The following is a 27,661-nucleotide window of genomic DNA, read 5'->3' as shown; positions in this document are numbered from 1 at the left end:
ATAGATCGACTGCCGCTGATTCCGCTCTCTGACGTCTGGTCTCTTGTCTGGTGCCTCAGCGTCTCGTCTCTCGCTTGACTCTCGTGGATTAACTGCCTTGGGCCCTCTACCAAAGTCTTATGGATCAACTGCCGTCTCCTCGTCGGAGTCCGGGCTTATATTCTTTTGGGGGATGCACACTTGCTGGCCAATCACGCTTGTGCGTCGATCTCCTAGCCAATCGCTGGAGTCACTTCGTAGAATTCGAGAAATCGGATGTTGCATATTTGGAAGCGAGTTTTTGCTTGCCCCGACTTTTGAATTCTACGGAAAGGGTTTGCTGTTGTGATGATTAATTGCATCCGCACCGTTTAGTCACAAAAGGGATTCTCATAACGACCCGTGTTGTGTGGTCAAAATAAATCCCTCTTGTGCCATGATGTTTGTCTCATTGTTAATGGTGAACATTCTTGGTTACGGGCATTAACAATGAGACAATTGCCCTTTTTTGTCTGTTGCTATTCATGGTGGTCGCCAGTCGCCACACTATTAAAAATATGAATATTAGCAAAAAATAACTTTCTGTCGAAAAAAATATAAGATATAGAGCAATTAAGGAAAAACAATCCAAATTTTTGCTTGGGATTAATGATATGCCCAGGTACTATAAATAGAGGGGTAAGTTTTTTATAGCAAAAGTGGTTCAAAAATTTTGAATCTATATAACTTATTTTATCTTAGAGATTCTGGTTATTGTTTAGTTAAGGAACATATTATATTAAAACGTGAACATTTTTAAGTATCACTACAAAAGGTTTTATTGCCAATACCCCTAGACCTAAGATGTTTTAAAGCACAATAAGCTGTAAAAAATATACATGAACTTTGATTTGTATATATTAAATATTTATTCCTTTTGTATTACATATTAATTGTGCAATTAAATATGTTATATTAAAACTTTCAGTTAAGTAAAAAAAGAAATATTTTATACCTTATAAAAAAAAATATCATAGGAAAAACTTCAGCTGTTGCTTTAGATCTATGTATAGCTTGTCATTCAACAAGTCCTTCAACTATTCATGTAAACCCTTTTCATGCATTATCAATATAATTCACAAGAGCAGCCTACGTTTCTAAAAAAAAAACACCTCTATTCAGAATTCTCTGCTGAATAATATTACGTCATACATAAATATTTTTCTATTACATTATAATTTTATATTAATGTGTATGTAAAACAGATAAAACTTTATATTCAACACAACTCTATGTAAAGTGCGACTTGATAATAATCCGGAATGCCAGAGCCTAATTAAAACGGCTTTAACCCTAGAAGTTTTAACATTTGCATACGTATTATATGGCAGTGTTTTCCCGTTTTTTGTGCCGCAGGGGAAAAGCTGTGCGAACATAAATATTGCAGACCAACCCAAATGTCCCATTTCGGCTTGGGGAGGAAAACATCAGACGAGAGTTAGATACCCCATCATTATATTTGACCTAAAATTTGCATACCCACTTAAAGCCTCTGGCAATTAAGAAAGTCGACACTTGGAATTTTTACAAAAATCCCAGATCTCTTTTTCTCTTTTGTGGAATTTCATTAAGATACCTACGTATACGCAAAGGTCTAAATTAGTATTTTTTTAAGTATAATGTAATGATATCGACCTTTTACAAAGTATAATCTTATATTATATAATCACTAGCTTTTTGTACACGGCTTCGTCCGCATTTTCTTTTTAATTATATCGTATTCTTCAACACTTATTTTGCTTATGATCTTCTGCTCGTTCCATTAAAACATAAAGTTAACAATGAAAGAAACAAATTGTACATCTCTTAAGTTTAATTTTTGTGACAGCAAACGTCTGTCGTCGTGATATATTTATTGTCATGGCAAATGCTGAAATGCGATTGAAGCTTAAATCACTAAGAATCAATTGATTTTTTGCGCTTAAATGTGTCAGAAAGAATTATTACCTTATTTACATAATATGTGTGTTCAATGCCATTATGATATATTGCATTCAATGCGCATTTTTTCTGTATCGAAAGCAGAATATAATTAGTATGTGGTATGTTATTTCACTATTTTTTATCCATCCTGTAAACCTCACAATTGTGATGTTAGTGTAACATATACATAATATATATTTTATCTATATCTAATCTCGTTGCGGTCGCTAATTTCAGCATCAGATAAATACCTTGCAAATGCAAATGGGATGACAAATGTCATGAATTCGGGTTATGTCGTTAAAGTGTGCTTAATTAGTGGCAATTCTCTATTATTAGAACAATTGTTTTGACATTGATTCCACGTACCTAAGCACAGTGTTTGAGTACGGTTAAGATTTTAGGTCAAGTGAACATTTATCTTGTCCGACATCAGAGTATAAAACTAATCCCATGGTAGCTTGACACCGATGAAATAGAGAGAAATTTCCCCTCAATGTTACACCACATGGGTATATTATAGCATACAAACATATTTGTTTAGGTTTCCAACTTTCATCAAAGAACACCATATATTGTTTTTGTTAATTAACATATATTAGTATTATATATTATAAAAGAGCAGACCAAATTTAATTTAATTATTATAATAATAAAACTGCCATAAACTTATGTTTGATTAAAAATATGTACAAATGTCTTATCAACTCGATTCTTTACAAAATAATATATTATATAATATTTATAATGAACTTGATGTACATATTGAAAAATAAATTCTGTACTAAAATAAAACGATAGTTTATAACCTGTTTTTGACTGTAAAAAATATGATTACCTAATATTTTATAAAACGTATATTAAGTACTGAAAATTAACAAGGATCAATATATAATATTATTAAGAATTTTAATGTTTATAACTTTAGCTATCGAATACTATTTTATTCTCTACATTATTAATGAAATTTACTCATTTGTGTTTTCAGGCTGTTTCCGACGCAATGTTGGCAGAATTGAAGGCTTGCTTCATGGAAGCTTATGACGACAACCAAGACGGGAAAATTGATATTCGTGAGGTTTGTATGATTTCATTATAACAAAAAAATTAGATAGTACATAGCAGTATTAGGAAAGAGTGTTTCAACGTATACAAAACATAAAGTAAACACGTTCATAGTTTACTTTAATGTTTACTCAGAAAACTTTGACATAGCGAAGTTCAGCGTCTGCTGATGTCTCACCCCCAGAAGATCGTCTATTCATTATTATATAAATAGGTGTATTTGTATGTTTGCATGAATACACAAATATTTACTAGCATGCATATTAAAGTAAACCTTTCTGAACATCCCTACATATTCTAGAAGTAACCGTGTCACGTATTACAGTCCCAAATGTGACACGGGAATAAATTATTCCGCTCATTTTATTATTTCATATTTTTCGATCAGTGATAAATTAAAATATATATTTAAAAAATATATTAGTTATACGTATATATGTGTTCGGCAGATACGTCTGGAATTAAATCCAGGAACGCGCAAAGCCGATTATAGTATAGACTGTAGAGAACGAGATTCAAAGGAAAGCTTTAAAATTTTAATCTCAACTCCATTCGACTCCTGCTCTTAAACTAATTTGATTTTATTCGGACGATTTATAATTATAACGCAATGCAGTGTGAAAATTTACATGTAAATAATCTCGCTAAAAGCATTTGAGTTTTTTAATAAATAATTAATACCTATATACGTACGAGTATAAAATTCATTTTATGAACGAAAAATGTGGCTTTAGAACCCTCGAATTGGAATTAAATCTACAAACGAAAAACAGGAATTTTCCGGAACTGCCTCAGGCCAACAAAATAAATACAGTCGCTTTTTCAGTAAAAGGCATTGATTAAAAATATATGTACATATATGACAGTAAAATTTCATCCCTCAAATTAACATCGAGCATGTCGCTTGTTTACACGTTTGCTAGTTCGAAAGTAATTTTACACGTGTGTTGTTTCACAGAAAGTGTAAAATTTAAAACAGGATGGTTTTATTAATCATATACATATATATACATAATGTTTTATTTTGTAACTTCTTATTATGTAAATCATACTTAAAATAAATATAGAATATTGAGCGAACAGATTTAATGGTTCATTAGAGAATAATTATTTACTTTATTAAATTTTGATCGTTATCAAATTACAATAGCATAATCATTTTATAAAAATATATTCGCTACTATAAATACAAATTGCTGAAATTATTTACAGTATAAAAATACTTTTAAATTGATTCGTTCTGAAGAACAATACAAAAAAATTCAATATATGTAAATTTTAATTGGAACATGGCATTAGAAGCCAAAATAAAAGCCAAAAAAAATGTCTCAGATTTTTATTCAATGATGACGACAATTTTTAGACAATTAATTATATTTCGATAACCAAATGGATAGAAAATCAGTTGGTTTGCTACACCTTAACCATCTTATTTAGAGTTTCTTAACCTTTTTCTGAGTGGCAACCATAAAGCCGTCTTGATTTCGAAGTAAGGAACTCAGACTATTCTAAAGCAATTTAGATAAATATAGATAAAAAATTATTAATGAGATATTAAATACAAGAACATTTATAATATTTTATTAATGTACAAAAAATTAATGGTATTCATTATAAAGCACTTTAATTATATAATTCATTGAGAAACCTGAGAATGTTTGTTTTTACATTCTTGTATTTTGGATTTTATGATCCATAAAAATACAAACAGTTCCTCTCCAACTCTTAACCCTTTAAGTAGTTGAGTTAATTTAGACATATTCGTTAATTTTTTAGTATATTAATAAATTTTCCATATTTTTCCATAAATATTTTTTTTATTACTAATTTATAATTATTTTATATTGCATTCATTGTTTTTTAAAGAAAAAATATTTATTGCTTAGCTTTATTTTACTACTGTATTAGTATGTTTTAATAATATATTTTAACACATTTCTATTATTAAATTTATTTTAATTTTTTTTATATATATTATTCTCCGTTTTGTGGATTTTTTTATATCAATTCAGAGGCTCACCATATTTTTTATAAAAATAATTTAAAATATATTTTGTTGTGTTTATTTATTTCTTATGCTTTAATTTATTTGTATTATTTACAATTAAATAATTTTCATTAAATGAAATTTAAAAAATCATGTAAATATAATGTGTGTTTAATTATGATTTTATCAGTTTTGTATGTGAATATATTATATAACTATCTGGGGTACCTCAAAACAGTAAAAGATCGACCACCGTACATGTACGGCGATATCGCTCAAAGGGGTAACAGGCGCTCCTTTTTTGTTTTTATTGTACTATCAGAAGAAAAACTTGGTTCAGATATGTATCTTGTTGAAAATTTTAATAATACATTTATATCCTTTTTAATATAATATGATATTTCACTCTAAGCAAAAATAATCCATTGTAGGCAATTCCTTGAATTGTCAAACTCAATATATGTCAGCTCTTTCTTTTTTTTGATAATAAACAGTAAATAAATTTTTAAGCCAGTATATCACGAGTACTGTAAACGAATGAAAATATTTTTAATTTTTTCTTTCAAAACAGTTCAATAATCTATGATAAAAGGAACAGCTTCTTCATTCCTGCATTGGCAACTAAAAATTTACGATTTTGTGCTTAAAAGTGTATTAGTCATGAATTATGTGTTATCTGTCATGATTCTAGATAAAAAGTCAGTGTCAAATATATCCTGACTTATGTATAGAGAAAATATTATTTTCTCTAATCACAAGTTTCAGTATTTTTTTAATTATTTTGAAGCCACTATAAGTATAGATATTGCTTTGTGTAATGATCCCTTTTCCAGCGGCTTTCTTGATTTGAGAAGTGTAATTACTTCTGCATTTTACCATTGTTTCAGTATGAAGCGAAATATGAAAGCAACGTTGAATAAATGAGCGAGCTTCATTATTCTTTCAACATTTGCATAAATCGAAGCATGATGATTTTTAGTGTAGTATTTTTTAATAAGTTTAAATTTTTTTATTCACCCATTACCATATATCAGGTAGCAATGTTTTGGATGTATTTTTTAAAGCAGTTTGCTAAATTAGTACTGGTTTTATTTTGCAATACTAAGTCTTTGAAGACTCTCAAACCTGGCAAATATTTTTCTTAAACGACCGATCTGACTTTTTCGAGTACTCGCTATATATGTACAATACTTATCTTAATGATTTTATATATTAATCTAAATGGATATGAAGTTTCATAAATTATATATGTCGATCTAGTTGGCCCAGCTTCTGCCAATGGAGGAAAACTTCTTATTGCTGTTCCGCTTCGATAACCCTCTGGAATCGAGCGTCGAGTTTATGAAGGTAAATTTAGATCGTATAATTCAATACCAGCACACAAAAATTGTTCAACGGATGTAATATAACTTGCAGATATGGAGAGAATACGACACAGACGGAAGTGGATACATCGAGGCTGACGAGTTGAAGGTAAACATGAATACGTATTTTTAACTGTGTATTCGCAGCTTTTGTATCTAGACAAATTGGTCCATATGCGATGTTGAAAAAATATTTATTTTGCGAATTACGCGCTTCGCCTTAAGCTATAACGATATCTATATTTCTAAACACATTTTTTCAGAATTTTCTGAGAGACCTTTTGAAAGAGGCCAAGAAGATAAACGATGTGTCCGAAGACAAATTAATCGAATACACTGACACGATGGTATGCAGAGATGAGATTTTTTTTATAGGATATGAATTAATATGATGCTATTTTTATTTATTTAATCTATAAAATACACTTTTTCAGCTTCAAGTATTCGACGCTAATAAAGATGGTCGTTTACAACTATCTGAAATGGCTAAGTAAGTAACATTAATTAAAATAATTTTATTAATATTTTTTTCAACTTATAGAGATTGATATAAGTTTTTTTTATTTTTATAATAAATAAATAGACTTATAAGTCAATATGTTAAATCATGTTTAAAAGGCAACAAACATTTAATACAAAAGAGATAAATACGACTATCTCAACGATTTATATTTTTTTCTGAAATCATAAATATTACTTCGTATCAAAAAAAAAACAAATTTTTAATGATTCGTATCATAAAAAAATTATATTATATTTGGCAAATATTTCTCCTACTTACATCTTGAGTTGACGAAGAGTTTTTTATCAATTTTTTCGTAGAAAGAAAAATGATGCCCTAGATATTCTGACCAAAACTTGATATAATCATATCAAATTGAAAAAAAAAACTTTTTGTGGTGTGCCCTTTATTATATATATATATAGTATATACATATATAATAAATGTTATTGCCATAAAACGTTATTTTCAATTTTTGCACCATCCTATACTTAGATAAGATGAAGTTATTTTTTTAATGATAAAACTTTGTGTTTCAGATTGTTACCCGTAAAAGAAAACTTCTTGTGTCGACAAGTATTCAAGGTAAGGAATAAATATTACATAAAAACTTCGTTATCTTGAAAGAAAAAAACGTTTTAATTTTAACTTTTATATATAATATTTATATATTATTATTTCAATATTTTTGATAAAAAAACTAATACTATATACTATTCAATATTTAAACTAAAATTCATGCGGTTTTCAATGTTGTTTAGTTACTGTTATGTGTTTGCGTGGAATTTGCTGAAAATTCATCTTAAGCGCCGATCGTCGGTTTTCGCAATTAAAATTCCTCTCTAGGGAATGTCAGACGAATCCTTGATCCTTGAAAATGAGTACTAATTAAATAATGTCGCTTGAAAATTGCACATTTCACTTTCGCTTATGAGTTTCTCGTGCGATAAGCGTAAAACTGGGAAAATTGAACTGATCTGATGACGTATACAATTATCTCTGACGAGATTAAATTTAAATGGAAATTTCCTAGCCAGATCGTTCAATCATTCCATTTTACTAAAATAAATAATAAATTAAAGCAAATTATATTAAATAATACGCATGTATTGACGATACGATAATAAAATAAAAATAAAAAATATAGCACAATCTTCCTTTGTAGGATACCATGTAATTTAATTGCACTTTAATGCACAAGAATGGAATTCGTATTATTTTAAAACATTTTATTATGAAAAAATATAAATAAATTAAATAATTTACGAAATCGATTCTAATATTTAGTATAATATAACATGCAATTTCCGAAGCACTCTTTGCCATCTGTCCCTTTTTCTGTATCTGTCTGCAATCTATGTCTGTCCTCTTCTTCTACCACCTGGCCTACCTAGGAAGGAATGGAAGTAAGTTGCTATCTTCCACTGTCGCTTTTAAATGTTCACACTCGATGTTTATCGAACTATTTTCGTGATAAGCACGCATTAAAAGTAATGTTTGTGTTACAAAAAAATATTTACAGTTCGATAATCATCGACAGTTTCGTACCGATTATATTATTAGGTCAGTCCGGAAGTATTTTTTTGTATTATTGCATTTTTAATTAGCAAATCGTATTGAAGAAAAAGGCATTTCTTTATAAAAATATATTGTGCGATATGTAATTATTAACATATGAATAATAACTAGAGTGATACACAAGTTTTTGTACTTAAATTGCTTCTGAGCGCGCGGGAATTTGGACCTTGAAAATTTAGTCGCAATGGATCGCTTCACGGGGGAACAACGCGCGCTCTGCATAAATCGTGTAAATTTAATTTAATTTGGTATTGATTAGGTATATGAGGTACATATCCCAAAATAAATTTAACGACACAAAAAATTTATTTTTATTTTAGTGATATTTTTTTAATATAACCTATATTCACTTCTCGTTGAAAATTTCTCACTTATATGTTGAAGACTTTGATGCAAAATATTCTGTTAGTCCTCTTTTCTAGAAAGTGTTGCATTAATTGAAATAAATGGTAGTCGGAAGGAGCAAGGTCTGGAGAATAAGGTGGATGTTTCTTGATTTTATCGAGAGTCAATTTTAGCATATGGAGACGCGCTTTTGTCGTACAGCACCTATTTCTTATAATCGGTTATCAAATGATCGAGAAAATGCGACTACTTTCAAAATCCAGAAGCTCTTGAAATATACGAATATGCGCCGACTTGTTTTATTTTTGTATGGAACCCATACACCTTGTCTCCAGTCGTTTCCAATATTCCTAAAATGGCTATGCACTGTTAAATCGAACTTGTTTAGTTTCTTGGGAAGCTGATGAATAGTATGAGTAGGATTTTGCTTGCATTTTTGCAGTCAGGACATCATCGTTTGCTGGTCTCCCACATCTAAGACTATTCTTGATATCGTAATTTCCCGTTCAATTGTTTTAAAATATCTTTGATTTGAATCAACTACCACTTCAGAAATGTTTTTATTGTCCGTAGTTTTTTTCAAAGAAATTCTTATAACAAAATACGTACTTAAGTATCAACGCCCAAAGCACGACTGACTCAAACTTAAATTAAAAAATCGACATTGATTTTGGGATTATTTTGGGATTACTTAATATACCAGTTACAAATATACACGCTATAGAAACTGAAAATGAAGTATTTGTATAACAACATAGTCTGTAGATTCTCAACTTTTTTTTATTTATTTTAAACTTCATGAAGAGAAAACATGTTATTTTAATTATTAAATTTGTTGAAAAGATAGGAAAAACATAAATTTATTTTATAGAAAAAAATATTAAAAACATATTGATTATGATAAAATACTACAGTTTAAATAGTACAGCTTATTTATGATGATAATAAATCAAATAACATATACATCTGTATTTCTAACATTTCAATTAACATCACACTATAAAAAATGTATAAAATTGCATTTTAAATAACGAATATCTTAATATTTTAATATTATGTTTATATTAAATATAAAAAAATATTTTTGGTAATTTTTATACGGCGGTTGTCACTATTGGATAAATTATGTTACATCAATCATATGTTGCTAGTAAAAACTTGAAATAACCGTTATTGCAATTAAGGTTTTTTTTAGTATGTATTTAAAGATATTTTTTTCTTTATTTTATATTTTTTTAATATACTATGTTATATAACACTAAACTTTTTCTGAAAAAACACTTTATTTTGGTGCAAAGCGAAAAAAATTTCATCGGTGATCGATTTCTAATAACCTTTATATGCGATATTCATACATATGTATGTCACATATATTATTTATGTCTTTTCTTATGTATATTAAATATAGTTCCAAGATTAATTAAATCTATTAATCTAATCTTACGATATATGTATAATAGTTGACCTCTCATGCAGAAGAGATTACTCTATTAGCAAATCGAGTCACATATAATCCAATTATGTATAAACTTACGGACTGGCCTGATAGGTTTTATCATAAAAATCGCATTATTCACCACCTGAAGTTATTTATTATTTACCCCGTAGTTTATATCGACGTGTATAGTTCACACAAGACAATGTTAATTGAGTATAAAGGGGCTGCGCCCTGCACAAACAGCGATATGACATCAGTTATGTATATGCGGCTTTTGCGGAGGGTATGATAATGTAATTACAGATTTATCTATTCATCGCTAATGGAATTGCCTCCGAAAACACGATATAAAATAACACAGCCGTGTCACGAAAGCCGCAAGCCTAGAGAAACGAAAATAAGAAGGTTATAAATGTGTTTTCATCTTCTTCTCGTTGTCGACGGAAAAAAAGTTGATTTATCACCTCTCGATTATGACAACGATGTCCGAAAACAATGTTCAATTTTGCAAATTGATGTTAAATTATGATTTAGGTGGTATTTTCTTGTAATGTTCAATACTGTAAAAAATAGTCCCTAGATAAATTATATTTACGAAATCCATCAAGATTCAACTTATTTATTAATATTGCTATTACTGCGCCATTTTTTATTTTTCATTTTGGTAAATTAAAATATTGTTTTAATTAATCATAAATATTTTATATTTCAACAAGTAAAACGAGCTCGTTGAATATTGTCTATAACTACTCAAAATAATGATAATAACGAAAAATCTAATTAGAAACATAATTTCCACCATCGAGTATTCTCAGAAAGTACTTTGGTATTGATTAGGTTTTAAGTTGAAACTCAGTAAATAATTACGATGTTTATATATTTTATATAAAAATGTTTCCATGGGTACATACAAATTTATTACAGTAGTGAATCCGATGATCGAACGATTTATAAAATTAAATTGATGTAATATATAAGTAAAGCTTTAATCGATCTTCGTATAAAAAATTAATTAACGGAAAATAATATTTATATTTTAATAAATACTTTGAAAAATTCAATTATTGCGTAAAGATGTTCGCTGATGTGATTATTAACTTTTTAATAAAAAAATCTCTAATTTCGGTTGTATTGACCTAAATGTCTAGGCGTTTTCTATAAATAATTATAATTGCTTCACAATTTTTAAGTCACGTATAGTTTTTGGAATACTATAATATACATATATACATATACGTAAAGTTGGGTTTCAAAAATCGTAGCTGATATTCTTTATATTATATAATTTCCATCGATGCTTGACTTAGTGAAAGCTCGGATGAACTCTAAAGTGTCCCAAGTCAAAAATAAATTTATTATTTGCTTATTTTTTACGTATTAATTTTTTTTAAATGCACAGAATCAATTCTGCACTGGAATTATATAATCAATATTTATGAAAGCGACAGTCCGATTTTTTGAATACCAAAGTGTTATTAGAACATACTATATTATTTTTTACATATTTTTAACTCCGATGCTGTTCTTTCCAGTAGTATATTTCACACAATAGAATATTTAATATATGTCTGCTTTAAATATTCATAAACAAATTTTCAATTCATTCACAACTGTCCAAAGTATTCAAAGTCCTTTCTTAATTTGTTAAGCGAGCGTGTCACATTCTGGTGAACAATAATTTAAAAGCTTGAAAGTTTTATTATTATCTGGATATGTAGAATCACTAATTCACTTCAAAATGGCGTTAATAATTTCACAGCCCTTCTCACCCTAATATGAATAAAAATAATATCTTTGTACATTTCCCAGTAAAAATAGTTTAGTTCATAAGGTTAGGTTTTACTGTATTTTTCCACATAATATTAGTTAATATATTGTGTGCATTTTTGTTATTCGCGTACATATTTTCATTTTACCTTGGAGGAATATTTCTGATATATGTGGCTTATGTTACACAATGTATTTATTGCACCACTTTCCTCTACAAAATAATGTTATGTATAATGTATGAACATACAGAAAAGTGCTTTCAGTACTAATTTGCAAGATAACTAAGGTATATAATACATTGATGAATAAATCTCTGATATACTATAATTTAATTAAAATATATTTATGTATATTTTTTATTTTGCTTATATTTCAAGTAATTATTTTTGTAATCAATATTAAAATAGTTGAAGCGTACCTTACATAGAAATTTAAATATAAAAGTTTATCAGAATTCAATTAAAAACTCTTATTTTACATCTTAAATTAATAAAATAATCTCACGCTAATATTTCAAAAGGCCTGTAACGTCGTTTTTTAGACTGACTTCAATTCTACCTTAACATCGCATTTTAAATCATAAAGTAGATAACTTTATTTAATCAGTAAAGAAATATTTTCTTATCGCTTACATACAAACGTAATAAGAAGAGAAGCGATAGTATTGTATTTATTAATTTTGCCCCTTTACCCTTTTATTAGTAGATTTAATGGTCCTGAATACATAACATTTAAAAATATTTAAAAGCCGTGTAAGCTTGTATAATAATTCATCGAAATCTTTTATGTCATACTAAATTCTTGAAAACCTCACATTAACTATGACACACAACCCTATAAATTATTTATATTCTATCTTAATGTACAGTTTAATGAATCATAGTGTATAATATACTATTTAATGTATCATATGTCTGTCTATTATATTAATGTAATCACTTTACATACAATGACCGATCAAATTATGCATAATTACTCTTCAAGATCCTACTCAAACCAAAAACAAACCCACATTAGCTCTTTAATATAAATGGTTCCATAATAAATTCCATCTGTTCCGAATTTGCTTAATTGCACTTTAGGTCCATGAAAAATATAATTACTTCACTTCTCTCTTAAATTAAAATTTATATATTATATGTTACAGCAATACCCTATGGGAAATATAAATTACTACCTTCCAAACATTACATAAATTGTTATTTTTCTGTGTAAAACTATGGTGCTTCTCATAGAGAGAATATGTTTTACTGTTCGATAAAGAAACATTTTTGTTTTAATATGTATATATTTCTTGATCTATATACGTACATAACTTAATCAAAAATGTATCTCTCAAATACATTTACTTGCGTTAAATTTTAATGGAAGAAGAAATCTGTCTTGAATTTTCTTAATTGAGTTAAAATAAACGAGATTTCATATATTTTAAAATACACGGGGAATGTATTTTTGATTTTCTAAGAAATATTTAAGAAATTCATATATGAAAATTAATATTGTTGAAGCACTAATTTGCAGAGATTATTTTTGATTATTCTAATTGAATAAAAATGCGTTATTATTTTTATTATATTTTGCAAAAAAATAGTTCAATTATTACTTTTAAGTTACAATAATTATAATGGGGCAATAAAGTTTTTTAATTAATGGATTTTGTGATAAGTAATTTATACGTATTGTGTCCTAAAATGTTATTGTTGAAACTCTTGAAAATTCAAGGCTTGGCTAGGCCAATTCTAAAGGTCAAAGTGGAAGCTGCTGTTTTTCTCTTGGCTTCGAATATATCGATTCGGTGTAAGCACCGCTGGATTCGAGTTCAGGGCTTATGGGAAATAATCTACTTATGGCAGCATTATGTTTTAATCAATGATTAGTTATGACTAGTCATGGTTATTTGTGGTAACTGTAATATTTGTTTTCATCTTTTAAATATTTTACTTGATTTCCTAGCGGTTTTTTTTCTGAATTGCATAAATCTAGCACCAATGGAATTTGTAATTTCACTACCTGCTGGAAAATTATTATCACACTCTTGCTTGAATAGCGATCGGTACAATTTTATTTATGACGTTTATAATATATACTTTACCGATACGTTGTTATCACATTTTTTATTTGAGATTGATTGTGTTTATCCTGTTGTAACGCATTGGGCTAACGTCTATGTGTAACAATTTTGTTCAATACACATTTCTCAACAGCATTATAGGCCTACTATCCTTGAGAATTAATTGCTGCAGTGATAGTCTTATACCCAATAAACAATACCTTGTTTTTATTTGTGTTCTATAATATATACAATTAAAAATTTCTTTATGTAAAGGAATTGCTATTTTTATGACAGTATCTGACGACGGTTGTTAATTTTTTTCTCTGAACTAACTACTAACTTTAAAAAGATAAGCAGCAAATATGCATTAAATATTATTAAATAAAATAAAACTAATAGCTTATACAAATATTTTTTTTAACTTTCATTAACAAGTCTTTACAATCCGAGAAAATCTTCTCGCGATTTTTCAATTAGATTTAAAAAAGCTCTATTTTTTTCTTACATGAAAACATTTTATCACAGAGGGACGAATTTCAACGTGTGTCAGTCCGTGGAGAATAATTTTCTCGAAAAGACTTTTTTGCCCGAGAACGTTCCCAATTTCTTTGTCTAGAAGACGTAATTCGAATGAATCGCGTGCCGTAATATATTATACGACGCTTTTCATCCGGAGCGCTCCCCTTTGACTCTCTATATTTTCAATTTCAAAAGCTAAATTCGTCTCAAAACTCACCTGAAGGATCGAATCGCGATTACGCACACAGCCTCCGGTTCCGGTTCGGGCTTCCTGCGGAAATATCGATTTTCCTACGCTCTCAGGGTCGAATTCCATTTTCACGCGAGGAAATTAGGATTGCGCCTTTTGTCGAGATAATCCGCTTGTGTGATTTTTATTTAAGGCTTAATTGCTCATTTTCAAGCTTGATATGGCTTCGAAGTTCTGTCGTGAGAAATATTCAAGGTATGAATATTTTCTTACCGGATGAACGAGCAAACAACTTGTTGATCGCTAAACTACGTAATAAATTTTCGTTTGAATGATCAACTATCACATTAGAATATAAATCCCTCTCATATATTATACTAAAAATAGGTTTACGATATTCAAAATGTGAATTCTTTGGATAGTATGATATATTTAAAATGTGCAGATCAAAGAAAATCGAATCGTCGAAAACGTCATTCTGTACTAATCAATCATTATAGAGGAAATCTTAATGTGTTTTATGTTTAATGTTCCGTTATATTTATATGAATAAAACGCATATTTTATTTGAGATTTCCTTCAAATTTCTAATAAAAATATATTTAATACATAATACATCGATAACCATAAGTGTAAATTGGCAAAACTCCATATTTACTAACGTTACCGGAAGAAAAAAATTGTAAAAATTTTCATTACAGGCAAAACTTAAAAAAAAACACATACACATTTTTTCTGATAATGAGATTGTCAAGATTTGTTATGTTATATTTTACAAAGAAGTGAAATAAGTTTATTTATACTTTGATAAAACTGCAGTAAGCATATAACATAAACTGCATTACAGCTTACTTTAAAAAATGACGTTAAACAGAAAGAGAAAATGTGCGTTATTCTCATTCATATCAAGCCGAATCACTTTTTCTGAATAATTCTTTATATTAATATTGATTTACTGTCAATAAATAGGGACACAACTCAAAACAAAACGACAAACTTTTTTTTTAATATTAAGAGTGACACAATAAAAGCGCCTTTTCATTCCTGTTACATTACCCATGAGAGCATCAAAAATTTTAACTTTATTCGCATCATAAATGTTCTAAATAATGTTGGCAACCTTTTAGGATAAAATTTTCCTTGAAATGTCAATATTTTTTTCTTTATTGCTTACATTGAAAAATGTTTTTCGCGTTGCGGTTTTTCAGTTAACTTTATTGATAGAATGTGTATAACACAGCTCTTGAAAACATTATGTGAAAAAGCACAATCAACGGAGTTGTGAGAATAAACACTTACACAGTTACCTCAATCATATTATATACGATTAACCAGTTCATTCCAGAAGAATATAATTATAATTTTGATCGATCATTACAGATTAGGTTTTGCTGGATTTTCTTAATCGCATGGTCCAATATCGTGATAAATAATTAAAATTAAATCGATCTAGATTGTGCATAAGCTCACTAATTTATCTCATTACTTACTTGTGTTTACCCTATTGTAACGCATGTCATGTTGAAGCAAAAGATTTACAGTAAATAAACATACATATGTAATTGAGTATAACAATTTTGTTCAATACACATTCCTCAGAAGCATAATAGGCCTACTATTCTTGACGGTTAGTTGCTACTGTAATAGTAAAATACACATTAAAATGAATTGATATTATAGCTTACTTACATAAAGGAATTAAATGCAAATTGCTATTTTTATGACAGTATCTGATGACGGTTGTCAATTCTCGTTCTCTGGACTAACTTGAAAAAGATAAGAAGTTTATAAGAGCGTTGAAATCGAAAGATTTTATCAGTTAATTGAAATATTTCATATTTCCTGTGGCATTCGATTGTATATAAAGTACATTTCCTTAATTTAAACGATCACACAAGAAAAATATGCATTTTACTTTAGAATATATCAAATTAATTTGAAGTTATACGTAGTACATTTTGTTAACTACAGACGAGGGATTTATATTATATTTTACGCCAAAACATATTTAAAGTTTCTAATACAAACCAAAACATATCTAAACTTCAACCTCATACATTCAAATTTAACTAACATACGAGTTCGTTATATACATAATAATTCAAGCCTCGGTACTGTGGATGAGTTTGCTTCGAAAAACGGTTTCAAAGCGTATCCAAAAATAAATATTAATTCTGGAATAACATAATAATTATTCGAGGCACGTTATACTCATTTATTAATTAGCAACTCGTTCTGCTATCGACCTACTATTTTAAATTATACGCAACGCAAAAATCCTAGTAATTTGATCAATTATTCGATATTCCTCTATGAAAAGCGATATGATTATGAATTAAAAACTAATCTGAACCCATCGGTACGGAATGCGTCACGGCTAAGAATGAGCTCCACAGAACAACGCGCGATACGCGCGAGAGTCTGATTATATACCAGTGTGCCACTATTTCTGGCTCATATTATATTTGTTATATAAATAAAAATTTAATTTAATTAAGTTCAAAACCAATATTAACAAACCAATTAAATTAATTTTCTTAAGCACGTTAATTTTAACTGATATTAAAAATGAATTTGTTGCATTTATGCATACATTGCTTAAAAATCAACGCAATCTTTTTTTAATCTATAGAAAACAACCGATCTTTTAAGTTTCATGTTTTGTTAGTATTTTTTAATGATTTTTGATGCGCAAAGTCTAAACCAAAATACGTACAAACGACTCATTTAATATGGTACATAGAAGTCGAGAACAGAAACTTGTAAAAAACGATTGACAACTGCCCAAGAAGCAGTATAAAATCGCGTTTTCTTATTAGGCTGTTTAAATGTATGCACCTACGTTTCCTCAACGATATTTAATGGTTGTAAAACTTCATAAGAAGTGACTCGCAACACTGAGAATGTTTGAGCGAATGCCATTTGGTCCATTGAATCCATCCCAAAATCGGATAAAATATCACGCCGATTTTCAACATGCAGTTAAACATAGTGTTAGAGTCTGATGTTGCATAATAGCAGCTGGGGTAGGAATCATGTTCGTGTGCAAAGATCGCATGAATATTACTATCTAAAAAGTGCTGCATATCACAAATACTGTAGATGTGATAAAATTGTCTCCGTTTATTAGAGTTTCTAAGTCTCGGATTACTCCAAATCTCGGAAATCGAGACACATTTTTTTAAATACCGGGAATTCCCTGGATTCAAGACTTTGTTTTATTTGTAGAAGTGATTATTTTTCATTTGTAGTAAAGAATAAAAATGATTTTTTTTAGTGAAAAATTATTTGTGTTAAACATGGGTACATATCAGACGCGTACGGAGAGATACTTTCCCTTTCGCTTGCTCGCGTGCCAAGTGACGAGAATGAGAGAGATAAGGGCGTGCAGAACGCATGTAACGCACGCCCTTATCTTTCACTCACTCTCGTCGCTTAGAAAGCGTATCACCGTACGCGACTGGTACATATGTATATATTAATTTATTAAAACAAATTTAATTTTAATTTAGCACATATTTTACATATTCAGTGCAAAATGTGATTTCAAGCCTATTTCTTATTTTCGTGTTGAATATTCTTGCAATAGAAAATATTCGTTCGTTTTCTGTTGAAGTAAGCTTTATTGGAAGCAATGATTTATGTAAATTATGTGGGGTGGCCTAGTTATCCACCTGAAAATATTGGGAGCCACACCTTCGTATAAATAAAAATGTGAATCATAATATTTTGACAATTTTTACCCATTTATTACATTTTTTATTTACTTTTTGCTAGTTGAAGGTTTGTAAAATTTGTAATGTTGAAATTGATTTTTCATAATCTGGTTGATAATTAGAAATTGAACTTCTTGTTAAATATTTTAGATGATGGTTGGTCTACTGTGAACGAAACTTCGTTGAGTACAACGATTTAGTATCATATGTCGATCCAAAAATTGACTATAAAACCATTGTTACAATCACATTGATATCGAACGGACTTAATAAAAATGCAATTGATACTAGATATTGTATTAGCCCACAAATGCTTCTTCGGTATACGCAAGCATTTCGATATCTAGATGAACTAAAAAATATATTTACAATACTTTATTAAGACCAAGGACTCAGCAACTTTCCATCGATATAAAAACTAGCAATATAAATTTTATCAAGAGCCAGATGTACTCAAATATATAAAAAAAACAACGCCTTGGCTTTGCCGGACATGTATTTCGTACAGGCGATTGGAACCCTGCAAAGCGGTTAACTTTTAATAGACCGCTACCGTGTTGCTTGAACAAAATTCAACGAGATCTCAGCAATTGTCAATATCAGTATAACGATAGTGAAAATTAAAGCGAATAAAATACCACTGAATATTAAACATGCTTTTAATGAACTGTGTATGGATTTTTTATTTATATTTTCTCGAATTATTAAGATATGAAATATTTATCAGGGTGCCTTGCTATTTTGGTCAAGGTTGTTATTTATATATATATAGTATATTATACCCGACAGATTTAATCTGATATACGACCTTCGGTACAATAAACAAGACAGTTACCCATTCTGCGAATTCGTAGGTGGGAATCAATTCGACGAAAAGGCGCCGAATCTGCGCAATTTATCTTCGATCCTAGAGCATTGATATTGGGCACTGTTTGCCAGAATCTTTTCCAATGACAATACGTTATCCGTATAACACAAACTATCAAAGACAGAGACCCATGTATTATAAACAAATATCTGTTTACAACTTCAACCACAGCAACACGACCTGCATGTGTGTGTCGTAACAATAGCTCGAATGTGTAGTGAGTTTTCCCTAGTTTTTCACCTTAAAACCCCTCGGCTTATCGAGATTATTCTGGTTACGTAAGCCGAGCATGCTATAAATTCCTTACCTGACACTCCTCAAGCCCTTTGTTTACTCCGGGGATAACCGACAAGACTTCCCTTATCGCACAACTTTATGTCTGAATTATTACAAACAATAACGGGAACATGTCGAATGTCTTCAAGACGTATGATGGGAGATTACGATCGTCTTATTGTATACATCAACATCTACGACGACATACATTTATTTTGTAGTACATCTGAAAATAACTACATCATTATATTTATAAGTATATTGCTATGAGATATATTCGGAAAGTATAGATAGTTCTGCCTACTGAGAGCTTTGTTTAGTTAGAGAACTGTGCAAAAGAAAAAACTACTGCTGAAATTCATGTGTCCATTGTCACTGATGAAGCATCTAAAACTCTTATTTATTAAACAATTTTTAAAAGGATTATGTGTCGAAAAAGAGAGTAGATTTTGAAAGCAATAAACTCCTTCCCAGAGTTTAATGGCTATTAATATGTAAAATAAAAATGTGGTATTTTAACAACGTTATAAATCAAACTAGAATGTATCTTTAATAACGAATATATCTCGTATGTATGAATATGCACATGAAATGCTGGAAAAATATCTATATAACATTTAATTCTTTAGCATGAGTTTGATCATTATTCATAGAAACCGTTCGTTTTATAGTAAAAATCCGACATTTCATTTGCAACAAACTGCATTTTGGCTCATTTAAAAGTAGCCAAAATTCATCTTTAATTCATTATATGATATATAATAATATAGATTGCAATAAAAAACTTTAATATAAATTAAAATACAAATATATTTTCAGGGAGCCACGAAATTAACCAAAGAAGACATTGAAAGAGTATTCTCATTATACGACAGAGTGAGTATTTTCCCGTTGATTAAAATAATACACTGCTAAGATAAGTAGCATATAATCTATTTTAAAATGTGAAGCTGTCAAATCTTATTACAATTTGTAATTTATTTTGTTAATGAATATTGAATGCTTTCATGGGATATTCTTACAAGTTCGTTTTTGTATTTTCGAACATTGAATAAAAGTATTTTTAGGCAGGATGCTTCTGGACCTTTCCTCGAACATGCTTAAAATTTGAACGACTTTTAATTACATGTAAATATTCTATACGTCCTTTCAAAATACATTTACTTACTTTTAATTATCAGGACAACAATGGAAGCATCGAGAACGAGGAACTGCGAGGTTTTCTCAAAGATTTATTGGAGCTCGTGAAAAAGGTTGGCATAATTAGCATGTATACAACATTCGCAAGCATTCTTAATGTAAAATACGCTTTGTTTCGTTTCAGGATTACGACGCACAAGATTTATTGGACTTCGAAGAAACCATCTTGCAAGGGGTAGACTATAACGAAGACGGAAAGATCAATCGGAAAGAGCTCACCATGATACTGCTTGCTCTCGCTAAACACAACCAAGAGGACGAAACTAACAACGTTTAATTTTTAACTAGCTGACCTAACTCAAGTTCAACGGCCAAATTATATTATTAAATTATTATTTGTAATACGTGCATAAATTTGCATGTAAATCTAAAAAAACAGATGATTGAAAAAGCATAATCGCATTATTTATTATATATGCATATAAAGTATGCCAAATTTTAAGACTATTAACTATTTGTCTAAGACTCTAGACATTAGCATGTGTCTTAATATATATATTAGTCTACTAGCATTCGTAATTGATAGACAAAAGCGCATGAAACAATGACCTAATCTAATTTTACGCTTTCAGTGTTTGTCAAATCTATGAATCAATTTAAATAGATGTTCATCGAAAATTCAATAATTATAAAAACTATCACGTAGATATTTTCTCATGGATAATAATTGTTTTTTTCTGATCGGTGTGGTAAATGCTTTATATTATACACATTTATCTTAATTATCGTATAAACGTTCTAAAATGTATTTCTGCATCTATTTATTTTAAATAGTGAACTTTCAAACTTATCCTTATTAAAAATCTATATCTCTAGTACAATCTACTTTAGAGTGTAGTGGTAAAAAGTTTATCCTCTCTATATTACTAGTGATTTTATAACTATGTCCTTTATCGTATCACGAAGGTGCTTCTGAAATTATTAATTATTTTTATATTTAAATTTATATTACCAAATGTGCTGCACAAAATTGTTATAAACAGAATATTATTTAAGCACAAAGTGTTTATATGCATATTAAATTGAAAATCGATATATTATTAGCAAGTTTACAGTATTGCTAAAACGCATCCATCCACATGTATTCTATTAAAAAAAAAAACAATGTTATAATGTTTTTATTTTAAATTGTTATAAATTATATAATAATTCATAAATTGGCACCAGCTAGATAGACTACCGCGTCATATTTTCACTACTATATATGTATCTAATACATAAATATACATATCATTAAATTCATTGAAAAATATATTTCATAGAAAAATCTCTAACATATTTTATTCTATAATAGTGCATATAATATTAATTGCAATTTATCTCACATGTTAAAAAACTACACATTCACAATCTCGTGAAGGTAAATTGCTTTTATTTATATTTTAATATTTAAATATTTAAAGAAAATGTAATGTCAAAACACCAAATGATCGTGTGAAAAATTCTGTCACTTTAGATAACGTCATTCTTTAAAAATATTATAAGTGTTATATGTAATAAAATAATCATATATATTTCCATTGAAAATGCATCAGAAAACTATTTATTGTTAATATGAATATTGACGAAAAGTTATAAAATCATCTAAATGTTATTATTCATTATTCTTCCTTATCTTTATCAGTGTCTATTATAATCTTATGAGCTTTACATATACCTGTAATTGTTAAATAAATCTTATGAAGTATAATATACCAATATAAATTGTTTTATTTATAAAAAAAAAATATTTCGAATTTATATGCCGAATGGTGTGTGTTGTGACTTATTCAGCAAGGTAGGCAGTTCTTCGGTCTCTGGTTTTTCGTAGTCAGCTGGATTTTTATGTGAGTGGTAATGTATTTTGTAGGTTTTCTTTTGTTAAAGCTTGTGCTAATTAGAGAGAATGTTAATTTATATCAACAGTTACTATTTATCTCTGCCTCTGCACCATCCCTCTAATAAAAGTGTATAATTTACGAATGGCCATTTTTGGGCGATCATCTGATAATGATTTGTTTAACAAGGTATTCGGTTAACGATACAATGCCTTGTGGAGACTGATTAAAATTATCTACCTTTTTTCCTAGGGGGAAACCTTCAAAAGACACCGCCAGCATATTTTTTCAGCTGTTTGTAGTGTAGGAATTTTACTCACTAAAACCCCTCACTGCTCCTCCTACCTCCTCGGGGTTACTGCTTTAACGTATTTATGACTTCGAGAAGGTAGATGGACTTGCGCTCTTTTAACGCCTCGGTAATTATAGCTATTCAGCCCCTTTATTATTATCAGCTAGAGAGCTGTGATGCTCCCTCTCCCAAGCGTTCTTTTTGGTGAATTCGCTCCGCTTCTTTCTTCTTCATTATGCACAATGCGAAGAATTTCCAAACTGACCATGTCTCCTTGTTCCTGAGCATTATTTATTATTTAGAGAAACAACATGGCTTCTACTTCTCAGGTATATGCGTATTAATCGTAGCATATAGTCAAGGGTTTAGGTTTTATATTTGTATTTGTATAGTTTATGAATCAACCGTCATACCATACCGTGTCAAAAACTTTTTCTTCTCTTTTCTTTTTACGGGGTAAAAGCGCAAAATAAAGTCCAGTTGTCCCCTGAAGTAAGACATTAATGCGGATACTGAAGAACAGTCGCATCTAAAATTAAAGTTTTAAAGCTTATATTCATTGACAACGTTGCCATTCACGAGTTTAATGAAATTAGGATTCGGGGGTAAGGTGGATTGTTGAATTGCGTTGTTTTATTATAAATAATTTATTTTATATTACACACTCAATTTTTTATTATATTTAGTAGTCCATAGTCCAATAGATATTTTTTTTTTTTTTAATTAACGATTATTGTATATTAATGCTCGTTATTTCGGATCGCGCCTCGTAGTAACGAGCGCTCGTTACATCGACGACGCTTTGGCTCGGTGGCGTGCCGCAGCAGACGGTGTGATCAGCGAGACCCTTTCGGAGGCCCTCGGTGCAAACGAGCGTAGAAATCATGGGTGTAGATATCGATACCAAGGTTCAGGGAGACGGTTAGTATTCTCGACCGCTACTGTGACGTTGTATTAAATCTGATTCTCGGGCCTCGCCCTTCCCGCCGGCCGGCTGCCGTCGGGTAGAGGGGAGGAGCCGAAAAGGTGCTGCGGTCGCACCGATTATTCGTATCGTGTGCGATAGGCACGATGTTTTCGCACAACGTGCTAGCGCCACGCGCACCCTTGGCACGATACCAATAATCGATATTAGCGCTTTTAACGGTGGTTTGGGGAATGGCTATTTTTAATCACTTTTGAGCATACTTTCAGAGCGCAATCGGCCGGAAGAGGAATGTTCGCCTCTACGTAATTATTAAAATAAGGCGACCTCTATGACAAGCGTATCAAATTCGTTTTGCACATGATACATGAGCTATTTGGCATTGGACTTTTATGTGTGTACCTCATTTAACCCTCTTGCTTACAACGAATATTAGTAACATGAAATGTTACTGACTGGTTTCCGAGATCCAAATATTTTATTCATTAACCACGCTTGAGCGATGTGGGAGACGTAATATTTTTTCATGTAATTAATTACATACTAATATGATTCACATGATACTTTATGTAAAGGTTACAAATCTATTACTCTACATATTGTATTTTATAAATATTTTAAAATAAGATTTAAAATATATTCCGTTATTTAGTCTGCGTGACACATGTCGACCTACACAACACCCCTGAATAAACTGCGTAGAATCAATATCCGTTGACTCATTCAAAAAACATTTCATTGGTTATTGATGTTGTTCCAAATGTCAACAATATTTCAAACAATTATTTTCGCTGAATGGCTGATTGATTTATATAAATCTAATTTTCCTGAACACGTTTCTTCAGTTGCTACAATCAATTATTGTAATTCTAACAGGTTATTATAATATATTTTATCCTTTAGCTGAAGCGATGTATCTCCAAAGGATTTGTGGGAAAAAGGCGGAGGAATGATGACTAGTATCTTGCCATAACAGAATTTTGCCAAAGTATGACTTTACAAAAATAATTATAAATATATGTATATATATTTATTACCATCTCTCGATAAAAGGGAAAATCTATTTTAATTTCACACTATATTCTTACAAGCCTAAATTCCATTATTTGTAACCCTCGAAAAAGCGTGAACAGATGACCGTAAAATTTTGCTATCACGCGAAAACGTGTGAACGATCAATAATGTGTTAATAAGTATTAAAGTGCTGTTTTATTTCAGGAATGACATACCCGAAACCCGGTCAGACTGTCACCGTCCACTACACGGGTAGATTGTTAAATGGCACCCAATTCGATTGCTCTCGACAACGCAAGCAACCCTTTAAATTCACCATCGGTAAGGGAGACGTAATTAAAGGATGGGAGCAAGGACTCGCACAGGTAATACACACCGATTGCAGTATAAACTAATATTGTCTTATTGAACATAATTATCATAACTTTTTATTTTTCAGATGTGCGTCGGACAACGCGCCAATCTTACTTGCTCTCCGGACTTTGCTTACGGTTCTCGCGGCCATCCTGGAATCATTCCCCCGAACTCCACCTTAATCTTCGACGTTGAACTTTTGAGCGTCGATTAAACTTCAGCTCGTCGACGGTCATCAAATTAATAAGAAAAATATTTTATGGCATCTAGATTGTTTTTAAGTAGTACTTACTATATTATTACGATTATTTAATATATTCAAACTGCATTGTGTGGTTCACAGTCTTTAATTCTAACCGAAAGCTTAAAATATGTACATTCCGATATGTTGAACTTAAAGCGCAATCTTTCATCTTGTCCTTCGTTTTGATCCAACAGTCTGATGTAATATTGAACGTTTCGAGTGCTGTCGGCTCGGCGATTAGCATTCGTATTGTGGCTTCCGCGTTAAACGTGACTAATCAAGACTAATTAGAATTCCTCGGAATGTTTAATGCGACGGAGAATTGCGGTGATTGCGGCCGCTATGTGTAGTATGGGAAATGGCATCGCTTCGTATGACTTACTATTTAGATAGAAAATTATGCCTTCATGAAATATTACGTAGTAAATATTATATGTGTCTGTCGTACATGTTTTTATAGCTATGAAAAATACAATATTTTGACGTATGAAAGAATCGCTGCAGTAAAAATCTTAAATTTTTCAATATTCATATTGTATCAATGTGTATGCTACTCGGTGCGAACGTGTCCTTCGGAATAATAAAATTGATGACTGGAATTTAACATTTATGGTTTCATTAAATGTATGTGTTAACAAAAAATGTTTCATTTTACCACTCCGTCGTTTCTTATCCTTATCTGTTTCGTTAGTCTTAAAACTAAAAGTTAAGGGATTAAGCAGCTCAAATTCTTATCTTATTAGAAGTACTTTGTTAATTACCAACGATATTGTACAATCCACCTTTTGTTTATTAATCATTTTACAATTTAAAAATTAAATTACTTTTTAAAAAAACCTTAATTTACTTGGGGATTAGGTCTTTCAATCATTTTTCAGAAAACCGGCATTTTTGAATGGTTTACCTGTTTTTTACGATTATTTTTAAATAATTTATCAAAAATTATAAATAACGCACAAAATCGATGAATAATGTCATCTTTTTTGCGAAAGGTCCTGTCAGTACCTGATAAGTAGTCAGCTTGTTGAGACATTTTACTTGACCAGTATTTTACGGCCGTCAAGTAAAATGTTAAAGATAAGAAATGATTAAAAATACATCCATACAATGTTGCTTCCTCTTTTTCTCAAAATGTAGTCCTTTTAAAATTAAAAAAAAACGGTCGCAAATTTCATTCAGCGCTTAGAAATTATTGTTATAATGTCACCCGAAGAATTGTTGCAATCACTGCCGCCTGGCACGGGACGCGCTGCCACTATAAAAGAAGGGGCATGTACGGTAGAAATCACCCCTCCCCGGCGACGGACGGACAACCAGACACGCTCTCCCCGGCTGAACGGACTCTCTCCTCGGCGACCATGACGAGAAGAACACTCCGGCACACCAACCAAGGAGTCTGAAGGAGCACAATCCGGGAGGAGTCCGGAGCAAGCACGCCATTCGCCTTTGCTTCGTTAACATCAAGAAAGAATAACGGAGAGCAGGATAATAAATTGGAATAAACGACTTATAACTCTAATCTCGCCTATTATTAAATCTCCTTCATAACATTATGTTATCAGTATGTGTAAAAAGTAAGGAAGAAATTACAAGACCTCATCAAATCAACAAGAGTATCAGATAAGACATACAGTCAATTCTGCTTAATTGGACCACTGGTTTATCGGGACAGCCGGTTATTTGGTCCAAATCCTAAGGAACTAATAATAATTAACTTTGGTTACCTAAAACACCATTCTGTTTAATTAGGAAAGTAAATTTAAATAATGAAGAGGTTTTACAAGCTTCAATTGTTAATTATCCTGAATTTTGACAATAGATGACAATTTAGCATATTACAATGAAAATAAAAACTGTAGATGCAATTTTTAAAATAATTAATTAAAAACATCAAACCTGAAAGATGAATATCCCCTTGTTCGTGTGACTAACCGTAATGCAAAAAATGTATCACCGGATTACAGCGTTATCCGTGCAAGTAAACAATGACGAAAGCCCAGCATCCGCAATGAATACCTGTGCTGATTTTGTACAATTGTAATTCTACAAAAACACATTTGGAGGGAGGAGCAAGTAGGAAATTTGCCCCCCTTACCCTTGAATTTGCCCATAAAAATTAATATCATTAAATTAAATACTATTGTGAGGGTCCATTTATTTATGTATAGGTTTTGTTATGGCCAAAACTTAACGGCACTCTGGT

General features: G+C 30.1%; 2 protein-coding genes across 3 annotated transcripts in view; both read left to right on the top strand.

The window, feature by feature from the left end:
- The window catches only part of Cbp53E (Calbindin 53E), a 129,283-nt gene extending 106,775 nt beyond the window's left edge, over positions 1–22,508 (top strand). The window contains exons 6-15 of one of the 2 annotated variants that reach the window (XM_088201733.1): positions 2,930–3,019; positions 6,254–6,340; positions 6,410–6,466; positions 6,621–6,704; positions 6,792–6,847; positions 7,399–7,444; positions 8,254–8,265; positions 20,432–20,488; positions 20,794–20,865; positions 20,937–21,222. In XM_088201733.1, the coding sequence (XP_088057859.1) occupies positions 2,930–3,019; positions 6,254–6,340; positions 6,410–6,466; positions 6,621–6,704; positions 6,792–6,847; positions 7,399–7,444; positions 8,254–8,265; positions 20,432–20,488; positions 20,794–20,865; positions 20,937–21,089 (714 nt within the window). In that variant the 3' untranslated portion in view covers positions 21,090–21,222. Of the gene's footprint in view, positions 1–2,929; positions 3,020–6,253; positions 6,341–6,409; positions 6,467–6,620; positions 6,705–6,791; positions 6,848–7,398; positions 7,445–8,253; positions 8,266–20,431; positions 20,489–20,793; positions 20,866–20,936 lie in introns of both variants that reach the window. The other variant, XM_088201734.1, reaches the window with a different exon arrangement.
- A 1,212-nt stretch (positions 22,509–23,720) lies between these two features.
- On the top strand, positions 23,721–26,100 carry Fkbp12 (peptidyl-prolyl cis-trans isomerase Fkbp12). Its single transcript, XM_088201385.1, has 3 exons — positions 23,721–23,842; positions 25,065–25,225; positions 25,300–26,100. Exons 1-3 carry the CDS (start codon positions 23,806–23,808, stop codon positions 25,426–25,428), a joined length of 327 nt encoding a protein of 108 aa, XP_088057511.1. The 5' UTR covers positions 23,721–23,805; the 3' UTR covers positions 25,429–26,100.
- The last annotated feature ends 1,561 nt before the right edge of the window (positions 26,101–27,661 follow it).

Source organism: Plectrocnemia conspersa, unplaced genomic scaffold (assembly GCF_051122295.1).
Source record: "Plectrocnemia conspersa isolate PC_06_02 unplaced genomic scaffold, ASM5112229v1 ptg000013l, whole genome shotgun sequence".
Lineage (NCBI taxonomy): Eukaryota > Metazoa > Arthropoda > Insecta > Trichoptera > Polycentropodidae > Plectrocnemia > Plectrocnemia conspersa.
Note: the sequence above shows the minus strand (reverse complement) of the source record. Positions and strands in the feature narration are given on the sequence as shown.

What these genes read in the sequence shown, in the direction of transcription:
- Fkbp12 (XM_088201385.1), top strand. Translation starts at nt 23,806, where the DNA reads ATGGGTGTAGATATCGATACCAAGGTTCAGGGAGACG. An exon ending in TACCAAGGTTCAGGGAGACG is followed by an intron (nt 23,843 to 25,064) that starts GTTAGTATTCTC and finishes GTTTTATTTCAG; the next exon opens with GAATGACATACCCGAAACCC. An exon ending in GGGAGCAAGGACTCGCACAG is followed by an intron (nt 25,226 to 25,299) that starts GTAATACACACC and finishes TTTATTTTTCAG; the next exon opens with ATGTGCGTCGGACAACGCGC.